Source organism: Vombatus ursinus, unplaced genomic scaffold (genome assembly GCF_900497805.2).
Source record: "Vombatus ursinus unplaced genomic scaffold, bare-nosed wombat genome assembly UNPS02011767.1, whole genome shotgun sequence".
NCBI classification, from domain to species: domain Eukaryota; kingdom Metazoa; phylum Chordata; class Mammalia; order Diprotodontia; family Vombatidae; genus Vombatus; species Vombatus ursinus.
The window spans coordinates 313,157-326,721 of NW_020951545.1; the positions used below are offsets into that span (position 1 = coordinate 313,157).

The 13,565-nt window shown below is 35.8% G+C and overlaps 1 protein-coding gene across 4 annotated transcripts in view; it reads right to left on the reverse strand.

Annotated features, from left to right (window-relative positions):
* DPY19L4 (dpy-19 like 4) overlaps positions 1-13,565 on the reverse strand; it is a 50,045-nt gene that overhangs the window by 33,578 nt on the left and 2,902 nt on the right. Inside the window, exons 1-6 of one of the 4 annotated variants that reach the window (XM_027856968.1) lie at positions 12,271-12,474; positions 5,739-5,858; positions 3,535-3,659; positions 1,778-1,868; positions 589-710; positions 342-487 (exon numbers count right to left, since the gene is read on the reverse strand). In XM_027856968.1, the coding sequence (XP_027712769.1) occupies positions 342-487; positions 589-710; positions 1,778-1,868; positions 3,535-3,659; positions 5,739-5,757 (503 nt within the window). In that variant the 5' untranslated portion in view covers positions 5,758-5,858; positions 12,271-12,474. Of the gene's footprint in view, positions 1-341; positions 488-588; positions 711-1,777; positions 1,869-3,534; positions 3,660-5,738; positions 5,859-7,926; positions 8,708-12,270; positions 12,475-13,565 lie in introns of those variants that run through there. The other 3 variants (XM_027856967.1, XM_027856966.1, XM_027856969.1) reach the window with 3 other exon arrangements.

The window sequence follows — 13,565 nt, forward strand, 5'->3', positions numbered from 1 at the left end:
CTCCTGTGTTTAATGCACCCCACTCCAGTGTCATCAAAATTACTTAATTTACTTGGTATCGATTTTATATTTACTTATCTGTGTACATGTTGTCATCCTTCCAATTAATTTTTTACTTTGTGTCTAGCACAGTACCTGGCACAAAGTAGATGCTTTACGAATGCTTGTTGAAATTAATTCCTCTCAGCAGTAGGTTTAAAAAAAAAGGAAAGGGAGGAAAGGAATACATATCTATTTCCGACAATAACTGAAAAAAACAGAGTCTCAAAAATAAGTATGGCTACTGAGGCAAAAAACACCCCAAATGACCTTTGATAAGTAACAGAAAATTATTTTCTTACCTATTAATAATGAACCATGCAACAGTAAGCATTCCTGCTAGCCAAGTTCCACTCATAACCCAGCTTGTAACAAACAATGCAGTCACATAAATTCCCTGCAATCCAAAAACTATACCAATGTAGAAATATACTGGCTCGATAACCTCCTGAAATAGGGAAATGAGTAGTTAGGATGGCATTTGAACCACTGTAATACTGAAAAATCTGAACTATATTAACATTGGCAAGTTACAGGAATAATGCATACTTCACTACCAGTTGCTTGATATAGTACGCTGGCAATCAGTTCTGGATACAAAGTCATTTGTTGCACTGCGTTTATAGTCTTCAGTGATACAGTTTTGTTGTTGTGTGTAAGCTCATAAACACCTAAAGACAGAAAAATTCTTCTCCAGATTATTTCCTTTGATTTTTACAACCATGTAAAACCATATGGCTTTTGGCTGCCAGACTCAGAGGAACTATTGCTAGCAAAAATATGTTTAAGTTATTCAAGAAAAAACTCTACAAGTTAATATCAAAATTCTTACCACGCAAAGTCAGGAATGGTCATTTTATTACTAACTATTGCTGAAAAAGAAGCCACACCAAAGGAAAATATAATTTTTACATGACTAATTGTGATAGCATATTAATGAAATTTTCATAACCTCTTTTGCCTTTATTGAATCTTCCTTTAATATCGAAAACCTGATTTGTTCAGTTATTTTCTTGCTACATACTTGCATGACAGCACATAATTTAATAGATACCTGGAGTCTAACAAGAAACCTCACAAAAAAGTTCCATCAATAGAAGGATGTACATGAAGGAGTGAAGGAAAGAAAAGAGAAAATATTATGAGGTAAAGATGAGATAGTTGAGTTCTACTTTAAAATTATGGTACATTCAAAGAAAGAAAAACTACGGTATATTCAAAGAAAGAAAGCAAAGAAGTAACTGCAATCTCTTGACTATTTGAATAAATCCAATCTTGATATCACCTTAGACATTTTTAATTGTTCAGCCTTTTTAACATACTTGCATAAATACATAGCTAATCACATAAACAGACCATATTCTACAGTGGAACTAGAGTTTTCTAAAGCAATCAAAATGTAAAAAAAACTGAGGTATGTCACAGTAAAACAAATTCATTAGTTTAAAAATGAGAGAGAAGCAAGTCATCCTTAAAGATGTTCGTTATATTTTGATTCTGGGTGCTCTTCTCAGTATAGGCTTTACATTATAATCAGGGAAGGCAATCTAAAATCTAATATTCTCCTCTATATTATTCATTCTTTTGATTAAGTTTCATAAAGATCAAAAATTACCCTAAAAGAATCTAATTTTCCTACAACAGACCCTCACACTCAGGTGCTCTTATTTGAAAAACATAAGTTTTGTTTACTTCAGAAGTCTTTTAGTGATTAAACATGTAAACATGAGTGTCATACCTCTTTCAAATGAAGGAGCCTTTAACATTTCTTTATAAAAGGAGTAATAAATGGCACTGTCACCCTGAAATGTGATTTCCCGTTCAAGCTCCTAAAAGAAAATCAAATTATTATTAAGATTGTCATTTCTTGAATTTCTTCCACAATCTACCTTTTCCCTTTAGTATTTAGAATGACTAAATATTGTCAAACAGGTTGGTTTTGTGCTATGACTTTAGATGTATAGCATAGATTCCACAGAAGATAAGGTTTCTGATTCATTTGCAATTTATTTATCCCTTTAGTCAAAGAAATGTTCAAATTTGCCTACATAAACTAAAAGTCATGTTGAGAAGGTAAGACTTTTTCATAATCTGATCAATATGTCCTAATGAAACAAAACACCTAGAATGGACCATAATTTATAATTTACCTTTCAGAAAATAGAAAAAGTCTAGGACAGAAATCAGAAGAAATGTCTTAAGAATAAGAGGACAATGGAAAAAGTGATCATGAAAAGTGAAGTGTTAGTGTATAAATCAAGGACAGATTAAATAGGAAATGATTCATGCTTTCAGTTCTACAAAATAAAAGACAATGAAATAAACTCAATAGTCATATCTGTTTTATTATTCCTCCAATAATATACCAAAATGCTCCCAGTTGGGACTAAGTACTAGGTAAAAAAAAAAAAATGCTAACAAAGTACTTCTGGAAATTCACTGGAAGAGGCAGAAAATATTTTTGAAGCTGTTAAAACAATTTCTTCATAAAAAAACATCTAGAAACTCCCTCTTTATGACCTCGAATCAAGCTTTTATGAAGATCTAAATCTCATTCACAAGATAAACATTTCCAAAAGTTAAATTCTAGATTTAAAATAGAGTAGGTTTGCCTACAACCTCAAAGATGCAAACTCTGAAATGCCTGCAAATAAACATAACATATACCAGTAGTTTTTGCCAAGTCAAAAAGGTAAGTTAAAAGTACAGAGGATCATTTCCACCACTCAGAATTTATATCAAAAAAAAAAAACCAAAACACCACCATCTAGGCTAAAGTAAAACTAAAGCAGATGACCAGTGATAACTGTGAACTACGTTAGCTTACACCAATGAATGACAAACTTCATTCACAGGATTGTTCTGCTAACTAGAAACCTAACTATAATTGTAAAGTTAAGTACCAAAACAGAATCATTCAAACAGAAAAAAACCACCATAAACATCATAGTTACTAAGGATTCCATAGTCAATATACTCCATTTTATCACAGATGGAGCTTACCTATGCTAACGCAACAAAACATCTTAAAAATGATGTGGTTGCCTTTTTTTTTCCCCTGAGGAGGAGGGCAACTGAAAATCAGACCATTACAAACATCATAACTACTAGAAATTAATATTGAAACATTAACAAGAAATAATTATAGAGTAACTTCAGTACAAAGAAAGTATCTTAATAACTGGTAACATTTAATTGTCATATTTAGTTCAATCAACTTCATAATGGAACACTACCCATCACAGAGAGGCTATAGTTCAAGGCCAGAGGACAAAAACTATTGAATACTTCCTAAGTTTATATATTACACTGAATTGTTCTCAAAAATATTTCTACAGGTATGCCAAATGACACATTTTCTGAACTGGCCACAACTATAAGTAGTGCAAACCTTAAGTTATCTACAGATAATATATTTTCTAGATGTCTAACTTCCAAAAAAACACATTTCTTGACAGCACAAAATACTCAGGTATCCTCAAAATTCTACCTTACCTGTCTGCTGGAAAACCAGAATCTCCGTTCATGATATGTTGACAAATATAGTGCATATGTCATACCACTAGTAACCGCTGCAAGACAGCCCAAGAAAAGCTTTGCAAAACGCTGAAATAATACATCTGAAAAAAGACAGTAAAAGCAATCATAGATATATATATATTTATTTATATATATATATATATATATATATACACACACACACACACACACACTAAAGTAACACCCTAAAGGAATGAATCAAAGTTCCTATTTCATCACAATATTTCCTGATTATTAAATATTAAAGTTAAATGTAGAACACCCTTAATGTGACTACAACTACTGTGTGACAAAATGAGAAGACAACCTTACTTCACACACATACCATAAATATACTACTAAGCAATAAAGAAAAATAATAGAAAAACAAAGCTCACATGTATTATTGAAACCTATGAAGAAGCATTTTACTTCTAAATTTTTTTAATTTGTAAAATTAGGATTAATACTGGTTGATTTAGGGGCTATTATTACTTGCAAAGCACCATAAAGGCATTCACTATGTTATTTTAACTGAAATGTTCCTCCAGATCAGGAGTTCCTAACCTAAGGTCTATGAATAATTTTTTTTTAAAATAGAATTGGTTTCCTTTATAATCTACATAATTTTATGCATTTAAAAACATTATTCTGAGAAGGGATCCACAGGCTTCATCAGATTGTTAGAGGAGTCACGGCACAAAAATAGGTTAAGAACCCTTGTACTGGAGATGTTTATACTCAAAATATGTGAGAAACACTACTATCTAATTAACCAGAAGTTAATAGCCTTGAATTACAATTTGAAAAAAGTTGCAAGTACTTAGCTAACACTGCAGTATTGCTTAATGACTATATGCTTTAATGTTAGGAAAGAAAAACATGCAAAATTTCAAAATTAGAACGACTTTGACGGAGGCCTGAATGTAAAATATTAATTTAAGTGATTATTTATTTTTGATTGGCATTATCAATTTAATCCAATACTGGGGCCTAAAAAACTTCCACCAGAACATATTGGGAACATCAAAAACCAATTTCTATATCTGAATGTTGGCCTACTAAGCATTTTGTTCTTCAAGATCTTTTTACTCTGTGTGTAGATGTGCAGGAAAAAGATCAGAGTTTATGTGTATATTAAAAAAAAAAAAAACCCAAAACACCCTCTAATTTTTAAAAGTACTAACTCAAAGAAAAAGTACTAATTAAAATTTTCAGTTTACTTCAAAACTTTTAGCTCAGAACTTTCAGTACTAAGCACTGAAATTTTTAGCTTCTAAGGAATATTCCAGTTTAAAATATAGGATAAAAATAAAGCAGCTTACTTCTGATTTCAGTGACACTATCGACATGCACTATACAATCAAGAACTACCCAATCACATAATTTCTACATGTCACAGTATCTTCATTTGTAAAATGAAAATAACCACAATGTTTTATCTACAGGATTTATTATTCTGTTAACTACGAAAAAAACAAAGTATTCTATTAACTAGGAAAAAGTAAAGTACTGCATAGGCAGTTTTGAATTTACAAGTGATCTGTTTTCCAACTTGCAAGTCTGGTGTCTGAGACTTGGGACACACTTTCCGTAGAAAACATATTAATTCTGCAGACCAGGCCAAAAAGCATCACTGAAACACTGCATATTTTAAATTAGTTGGCTTCTTCTTTGCAACATCCCAAAGTATATTTGAATCAAATAAAGTACTTTTAAAATCTAAGATCTACAATGCTCAAAACCCTTAGGATAATCAGTCTATGCCCTGAGCTCATATGATGGAGCAGGCCATTCTGAGTCACATTCATTGCCTAATCTCCCAAACATATCACAGACACTTGGCATAAAGATTAAGAAGACAGATGAAGAAACAATAATGACACCGGGGCATAAGAGGTTAAAAAAACAAGGCAAAGTCACCCTCTATAGCACAGACTGATTTCTATACCTTTGGGTCCCAAAGTCAAGTTGATGACTTTTTTTCGTACTTCACGTGAAATGGAAATGGTGGGAATAGAAAAAAGTTGATAATGATGAAAAAAAGTTTCAACAATTATGCATCCAAGTAGCCAACCAAATAGATAGGTGGAAATCAGGAGGAAGAAGAAAGGGGAAGTTTAAGGATAATGTAGTTACAGGAAAAGAAAAGAGAAAACTCTGAAACCAACATGACTTACATTTGGGAGACCTCCTCATAGGTGGAATATCTCTGGTTTTCTCTGGCAGAGTTTGTAGAGCTGTTTGCTCATTTTCAAGACTGCTTGACTTTTTTCTCTCACGTAATTCTGGTGTTGATCCTTAACATTTAAGAAAGTTATTTCAATTTTATATGTGGTGAACAATTATCCTAAATCATTAGGTGATCAAATTGTAGAAGAAGAAATGTACTGATATATTTCTGATACTGAGAAAACATTCTTAGTATTCTACCATCATATCTCTCATAACTCTTCCTTCCTCCCTATTCCCACTATTACTACCCACGTACAACTATCATTACCACTCACTGGACTACAACAGTCTCCCCAGCATGTCTTCATGCCTCCATTTTCTCTCTCCTTGAAACTACCTTTTACAGTGTAGTTAGAATAATCTCACAGGATCACAGACTTAAGAGTATAAAGGAACCTTAAGAGAATCCAATCTCATTTTACAGATGAGGAAACTGAGACTTAGAGAGATTAAATGACTTACCCAAGGTCACATAAATAGTCCAAATATGAACCCAGGTCCTCTGACTCTAAATCTAACCTCCTTTCTATTATACTATGTTTCTTCCCATTAATCTTCCTCATACATAGATCAAGTTATCTTACACTTCTACTAAAAATGTTCTAGTGGTTCCATACTTCCTAGTGGACAAAATTCAAATGATTTTTTCCTTCCCATTCAAGGTTTTCCACAATTTGATGCTATCTACCAAATTTTCCTGCTTCTAGATCTTGTCATCACTACTCCCCAGACCTGTAATGTCCTGCCTACACCTGTTTACTTACTGAATTCCCTGTTTAATCATTTCATTCATGTCTGACTCTTCATGACCCATCTGGGGTTTTCTTGGCAGAGATACCAGAACGGTTTGACATTTCCTTTTCCAGCTCATTTTATAGATGAGGAAACTAAGGCAAACAGGGTAAAGTGACTTGCCCAGAGTCACACAGCTAGTATTCCAGGTCCAGCACTCTAATCACTGTGCACACCTAGCTGCCCCTACCAGTCCTTTAAACTATGCTGCTTCAAATGCCACCTCTTCCATGAAGTCAAATTTTGGTAAACTATTCTGATTCCAAAAGTTCGTAATCATTCCATGCTAACATCCCTTATATCTTTTTCTTTCTGCATTTAATATACTTGCATATAATTATGTATTATACTTATTAGTATTGTATAACTCCTTTACTGGAATATGATCTATGAATTACTTCATACAGAAGTACAAAGGTACGTCTTTGTATCTCCTCCAACACCTACCAGCACAAGTGCCAAATAAATTATGAACAGATTAATCAGCTTTTCCCAGCCTCAGATCTCTTCCAATTCAAGTCCACTGAACACTCAGCTGCCAAAATGAACTTCCTGAAGCAAAAGTCTGACCATATCACTCACCCTCCCCTTACTCAATAAATCCTAGTGACTCCCTGTAACATCCAAGGTCAAATATGAAATCCTGTGTTTGATGGTATGAGAACCAGTGCACCTTCAGAAAGGGTCAAGGAATGGTCAATATGGTATTAGCTGCCCAAAAACTACAGGAAAAATGCCAGGAGCAGAACAGAAGTCCGTACACAATATTTATTGACCTGACCAAAGCCTCTGACACTGTCAGTTGTGAGGTCATGTGGAAGATCATGGCAAAATCTGGTTGCCTGGAGAAGTTCATCAGTATTGTAGAACAATTTCATGATGGCATGCCTGCATGGGTTCTGGATGAAGGACGATGCTCTTATGATTTCCCAACATTCAATGGAGTAAAGAAGGGTTGTGTGCTTGCTTCCATGCTTTTTAGCATAATGTTTCCCACAATGTTGTCAGATGCTTTCAATAAGGATGAAAACGGCATCAAGGTCAGCCACCACACAGATGGGAAACTATTTAACTTGAAAAGGCTACAAGCAAAGACCAAAGTGGAGGGAGAGCTCGTGCATGATTTTTTTGTTTGCAGATGACTGAGCATTCAATGCAGTCTCTGAGGCCGAGATGCAACAGAGTATGAATCGATTCTCTGCCACTTGTGCTAATTTTGGCCTGACAATCAACACCAAGAAAACAGACGTCCTCTAACAGCCTGGACCACACTATGCATACGTGGAACTGTTGGTCACAGTAAATGGAGAAATTTTGAATGCTGTGGATAAGTTCACTTACCTTGGCAATATACTTTCTAGGGATGTCCACATAGATGATGAGGTTGATGCACACACTGCCAGAGGTAGCTCACTGCTTGGGAGGCTCCAAAGGAAAATGTAGAACAGAAAAGGTAATAGGCTACATATCAAACTGAAGGTCTACAGAGCCATTATGCCAACTTCACTGTTGTATGCCTGTGAAACCTGGATAGTCCATGAACAAGGTGCCAGCAAAGTGAACTTCCACTTGAATTGAATTAGAAGATTCTGAAGATAACCTGATAAGATAAGGGCACTGGACACTGAGGTCCCCTCTTGAGCTGAAATGCCAAGCTTTCAAACTCTACTTCAGAGACCACAACTCCGATGGGTTGGTCATGAAGCCTGAAGGCCAAATGCATGCTTATGTAAAAGACTATTGTACAGAGAACTTGCACAAGGCAAGCTCTCATACAGTGGTCAGAAGAAGTGGTACAAGGACACTCTCAAGGTCTCTCTGAAGAACTTCAGTACTAATTGTAAGACATAGGAGATGCTGGCACAAGACTATCCATCATGGCATGTCCGCATCAAAGACGCCGCTGTACTCTATGAACAAAGCCGAATCACAGTAGAGCAAAGGAAATGTGAGCTGCATAAATCCAGAGACACCTCCAACCCAAATGTTCTAATGGACTGCTTGTGTCCAACTTGTGGTAAAGCCTTCTGAGCCTGTACTGGACTGATCAGCTACAGTTGAACACACTGTACCCTGATGCCATCCTGATGTCATTGATCCTCTTAAAAAACAAAGGATGAGGGACAGCTAGGTGGCACTGCGGATAGAGCTCCAGCCTTGGAGTCAGGAGGATCTGAGTTCAAATCTGGCCTCAGATCCCTGACATTTACTAGCTGTGTGACCCTCAGCAAATCACCTAACCCAGACTGCCTCATCCAAAAAACAAACAAACCAAAAAAACCAAGGACGGATAACAATCACACATTTGCCATGTCACCTCCCTATTCAATAAAACTTCAGTGGCTCGTTATCACCTCCAAAATCAAACAAAAAATTCTATTTGGCTTTTAAAGCCCTTTCTACCTTTCTTCTCTCATTCCATCTTACTCCTTTCCACATATTCTGCAATCTAGGGACACTAGCCTCCTTGCTGTTCCTTTTACAAGACACTCCCATCTCCCAATTCTATACATTCTCACTGGCTATCTCCCACACTTGGAACTTTCTCCATCCTATTTCTGGCTCCTGGTTTCCTTTAAGTCACATCTAACATCTCACCTTCTACAAGAAATCCTTCTTGATGTCTTTTAGTTCTACTCAGTCAACAAGCATTTATTAAGCACTTACTATGTACAAAAAAGAAAATACAAGATGAGTTGAAGACAATCAACAGACAAAAGTCACTAGCACTAAGGATTATTGGGAAAGGCATCATGCAAAAGTTGGGATTTTAGCTTAGAACTGAAAAAAGACACAGGATCTGGGAGGAGGAGATAAGAAGGGGGAAGAGTTCCAGGCACAGCGACCTGATATCCAACCGGAATATGGAGATGGTGGGTCTAATGCTAGAAACAACAAGGAAGCCAATGTCTCTGGATCACAGAGGATGTATGTATCTATGTGTGTATGTGTCAGGCATGGGGGTGAAGGAGTGAAGAGGGGTAGTATAAGGAGTAAGAGTACTGGAAAAGTTTAAAAGGGGCCATCATTTAAGGTAGATGAATTTCACAGCTGAGTAGAGGATGAATTAGTGCAAAGAGAGATTTCAAACAGGGAGACCAACTGGTAGGCTACTCCAATAGTGCAAAAAAGAGGTATTAAGGGACTGGACCAGGGTGTAGCAGTGTAAGACAAGAGAAGGGGACACATACAAGATATATTACAAAGGTAGAAAGTGACAGGACTTGGTAAATGATTGGATATAGGAAGTGAGGTGATGAGCTGAGGAAGACATGTAGATTGAGAGCCTGGGGGACTATAAGGATGGTGGTATGCTCAAATTAACAGGAAGTTCAGAAAAAAAGGAGTTTTTTTGGAGTAAGATAACGAGTTCAATTTTGGACATGTTGAGTTTAAGATGGTATCCAATAGGTAAGTGGAGATGTGAGACCGAAGGCAGGAGAGAAGTTAGAGCTAGACAAATAAATATGTGAATCATATGCATAGAGTTGATCACTGAAATCATGGGAGCTAATATCAATAATTCAAATAGTATAAAGGGAAAAAAGAAGAGGGCGCAGAGCTGTGTCTGAGCGGACACTCATGGCTAGTGAGCATGATCTTGATGAAGATCTAATAAAGGAGACTGAGAAAGAACAGTCAGACAGGTGAGAAAGCAATATCATAAAAACAGAGAAGAGAGTGCTTTCCCTCTCTATTTGTTTCCAATTTATCCTTTATATACTTTGTTTGTAGAAAGTTGTTTACATGTTGTTTCCGGCATTAAACGGTAAGCTCCTTGAGAGGGGGTACTGTTTTTGCCTTTCTTCCCCAGTGCTTAATACAGTGCTTGGCATAGGGTAGGCATTTAATAAGTGCTTGCTGATTTGATTTCTTGTTGTTCATCCCACACAACACCCCACCTTCTAATTCTGTGCCTTTTCACCAAAGGCTATTCCCCATCCCTGAAATGCTCTGCCTTCTCACCTCTGTCTCCTGGCTTCCCTAGGAAGTGTCTAAAAAAATGGAGTGGCGCAGTGGATACAGCACTGGCCCTAAAGTCAGGAGGACCTCAGTTCAAATGTGGTCTCAGACCAAACACTTGACACTTACTAGCTGTGTGACGCTGGGCAAGTCACTTAACCCCAAATGCCTTTAAAAAAAAAAAAAAAAAAAAAAAAAAGGAGGCAACAATTCCTATGGACTCAATCCTGATTATACCACATCTAGAGCATTATGTCCAGTTTCCCATTTTTACTTCAGGAATGACACTGACAAACTATGGTGCACAGAGAAGGGGGACCAAGATAATGAAGGTACTAGAAACCATCCCCGATAAGATTTGTTTTTTATTTTGAATTTTTAAAATTAAACTTTAACAAAAATTTCCCATGTTGTACTCCTCCTCTCATGAAAAATAAATACAAAATCCTTCTAACAAATAGTCAAGCAAAATAAATTCCCCCATTGGCCATGAATAACAACAACAAAATGCCTCAATGCGCACTCTGAGTAAATCTCCTCTCTGTTGGGATATTGGTAGTATGTGTGATCACAAATCCTCTGGAATAGCGGCAGATCATTGCATTGATCAGAGTTCTTAAATAATTCAAAACCGTATGTCTTTACAATATTGTTATTGTATGAATTGTTCTCTTGGTCCTGCTCATTTCATCCAAGATTCTAGTTTCTCTGAAATCATCTCCTTCATAATTTCTTACAGTATAATAGCTTTCCATCCCATTCATATACCATAACTTGTTCAGCAATTCACCACTTGATGGGCATTCTTTCAGTTTCCAGTTCTTTTTCATCACAAAAAGAGCTGCTATAAATATTTTTTGTACATATGGGTCCTTTTCCTCTTTGAAGTATAAATTTGGTAGTGGTATTTCTGGGTCACAGGAATGCATAGCTTCATAAAATTTGGGGCACAGTTCCAAATTAATTTCACAATGGCTGGACCAATTCACAGCTCTAACAGTGCATTAACATACTTGTTTTCCAACAACCTCTTTAGCACTTGTTATTTTCTTTTTTTTTGAGGGGGGCAAATTTTGCCAATCTGATGGGTATAAAGGGAAATTTCACAATTTCATAAACGTGCACATAATAAATGTGCACTTCTCTAATTATCAGTGATTTAAAGCACTTTTGACATGGCTACTAATAGCTTGGATTTTTTTCCCACTGAAAACTGCTTTTTCACATCCTTTCACCATTTATCAACTGAGGATTGGCTCTTACACTTATATAAATCTGAATTAGTTCCCTCTATCTTTAAAATGTGACCTTCATTGGAGAAACTTGCTGCAAAGATCTCCCTCCCTCCATTTATCTGCTGCTCTTCTAATTTTAGCTACATTGATTTTGTTTGGGCAAAATCTTTTTCATTTTTTTCCCCTTGAGATTCTTGACCTTCTTTCTTTCAGATAAATTTCATTATTTTTTTTTTCTAGCTCTAAAAAGTTGTCCTTTGGTAGTCTGATTGGTATGGCACTGAATAAATTAGTTTAGGTAATACTGTCATTGTTTTGCTTAGGACTAGTCCCTCCTTATTCCTGTTATTCCACCCTCTTCCTTCTCCCCTTTTCCAACTGTTTTTCAGTTGAGTGAAATCCATTTCTGTGTCCAAATATGTGTGTCCTTCCTTCTTTGACCAGTTCAGATTAAAGTGAGGTTCAAGTGTTGTCCCCTCCTACTCACCCTTTATTTTTGTTTGTAGTCTTCAACTTATGCCCTTCGAACATGTGAGACAATTTTCCTCATCCTTCTTTTCTCTTTTCTCCACCCATATATTTCTTTTCTCCTTCCTTTCCTTTCTTCTCATAAGATCATTGAAGCAGAATAAACAAGATCTACTCCCCGGTCCTCTGTCTTATTACACAACCTCTATGATCCCTGATGACAGAGTTCTGAAGTAACACATGGATCATTTCATATTAAAATGTAAACAGTTCATCTTTAATTCATTATGCTTGCTTATGTTAACTTTTTATGTTTTTCTTGTTTCCCCTGTTTGTATTTTGAAGTTTCAATGTAGCAATGGTCTTTTCATTAGAAATGCTTGATCACTTCCTATTTCATTAAAAGTTTCCTCCTATAGTATTATAATCAGTTCTGATGACTAAGTTATTCTTGGTTATAAGCCTTTATTTTTGCCTTCTGGAATACTGTATTCTAATTACTCCACTCCTTCACATCTGGGGCAGTAATCTTATGTAATTCTGACTATGACTTCTCAATACTTGAACTCTTTCTAACTGTTTGTAGTATTTTTTTCCTTTAACCTGGAAGCTCTGGATTTTGGCTGTAAAGTTCCTAAGAATCTTTTTAGTATTTTGACTTTAATATTTCTTGTTATCTCATGAAGTCATTAGCTTCTATCTGGTCAATTATAATTCTCAGGGAGTTTGTTGCTTGAGTAAGCTTTTGTTCCTCTTAGATCAAGCTGTTAATTTTCTTTCCAATTCTTTCTTCCATAGCTCTCATTTCTTTTCTAATTGTAGCCCTCTCATTTCATTTATAATTTTAAATTCTTAAAAAAAAAACATCCAAACTCTTGCTTCATCTACTCCAAGAATTCTAGTTCAACCTGCTCTCAAGCTGTGTTGTTCCCCGGGCTTTGCGTGTAGAAGTTTTGGAGTCATTCTCTCCTTCTGCTACTGCTCTGTTGAGTATTGTCACCTCTTGATTATTTTCTTCCAAACATTTATAATACCTAGGTGGCATTGGGTACTAGGCCTGTAGTCGGAAGACCTGAGTTCAAATCCAGCCTCAGACATTTACTACTTGTATGACCCTATCAAATCGTTTCATTAAAACCTTAACTAACTATATAAATGCTATGTATTACTGTTATTATTATTATTATTATTATTATTGTTTAACCTGAAGACCTTGACTTTCATGGTTTCAAGAGACTAGCAGCCCTTTCAGGGACAAGTTGACCACAGAGCTTCACAGAACATCACTAAGATAGAGGAATCTTTCTACCAACA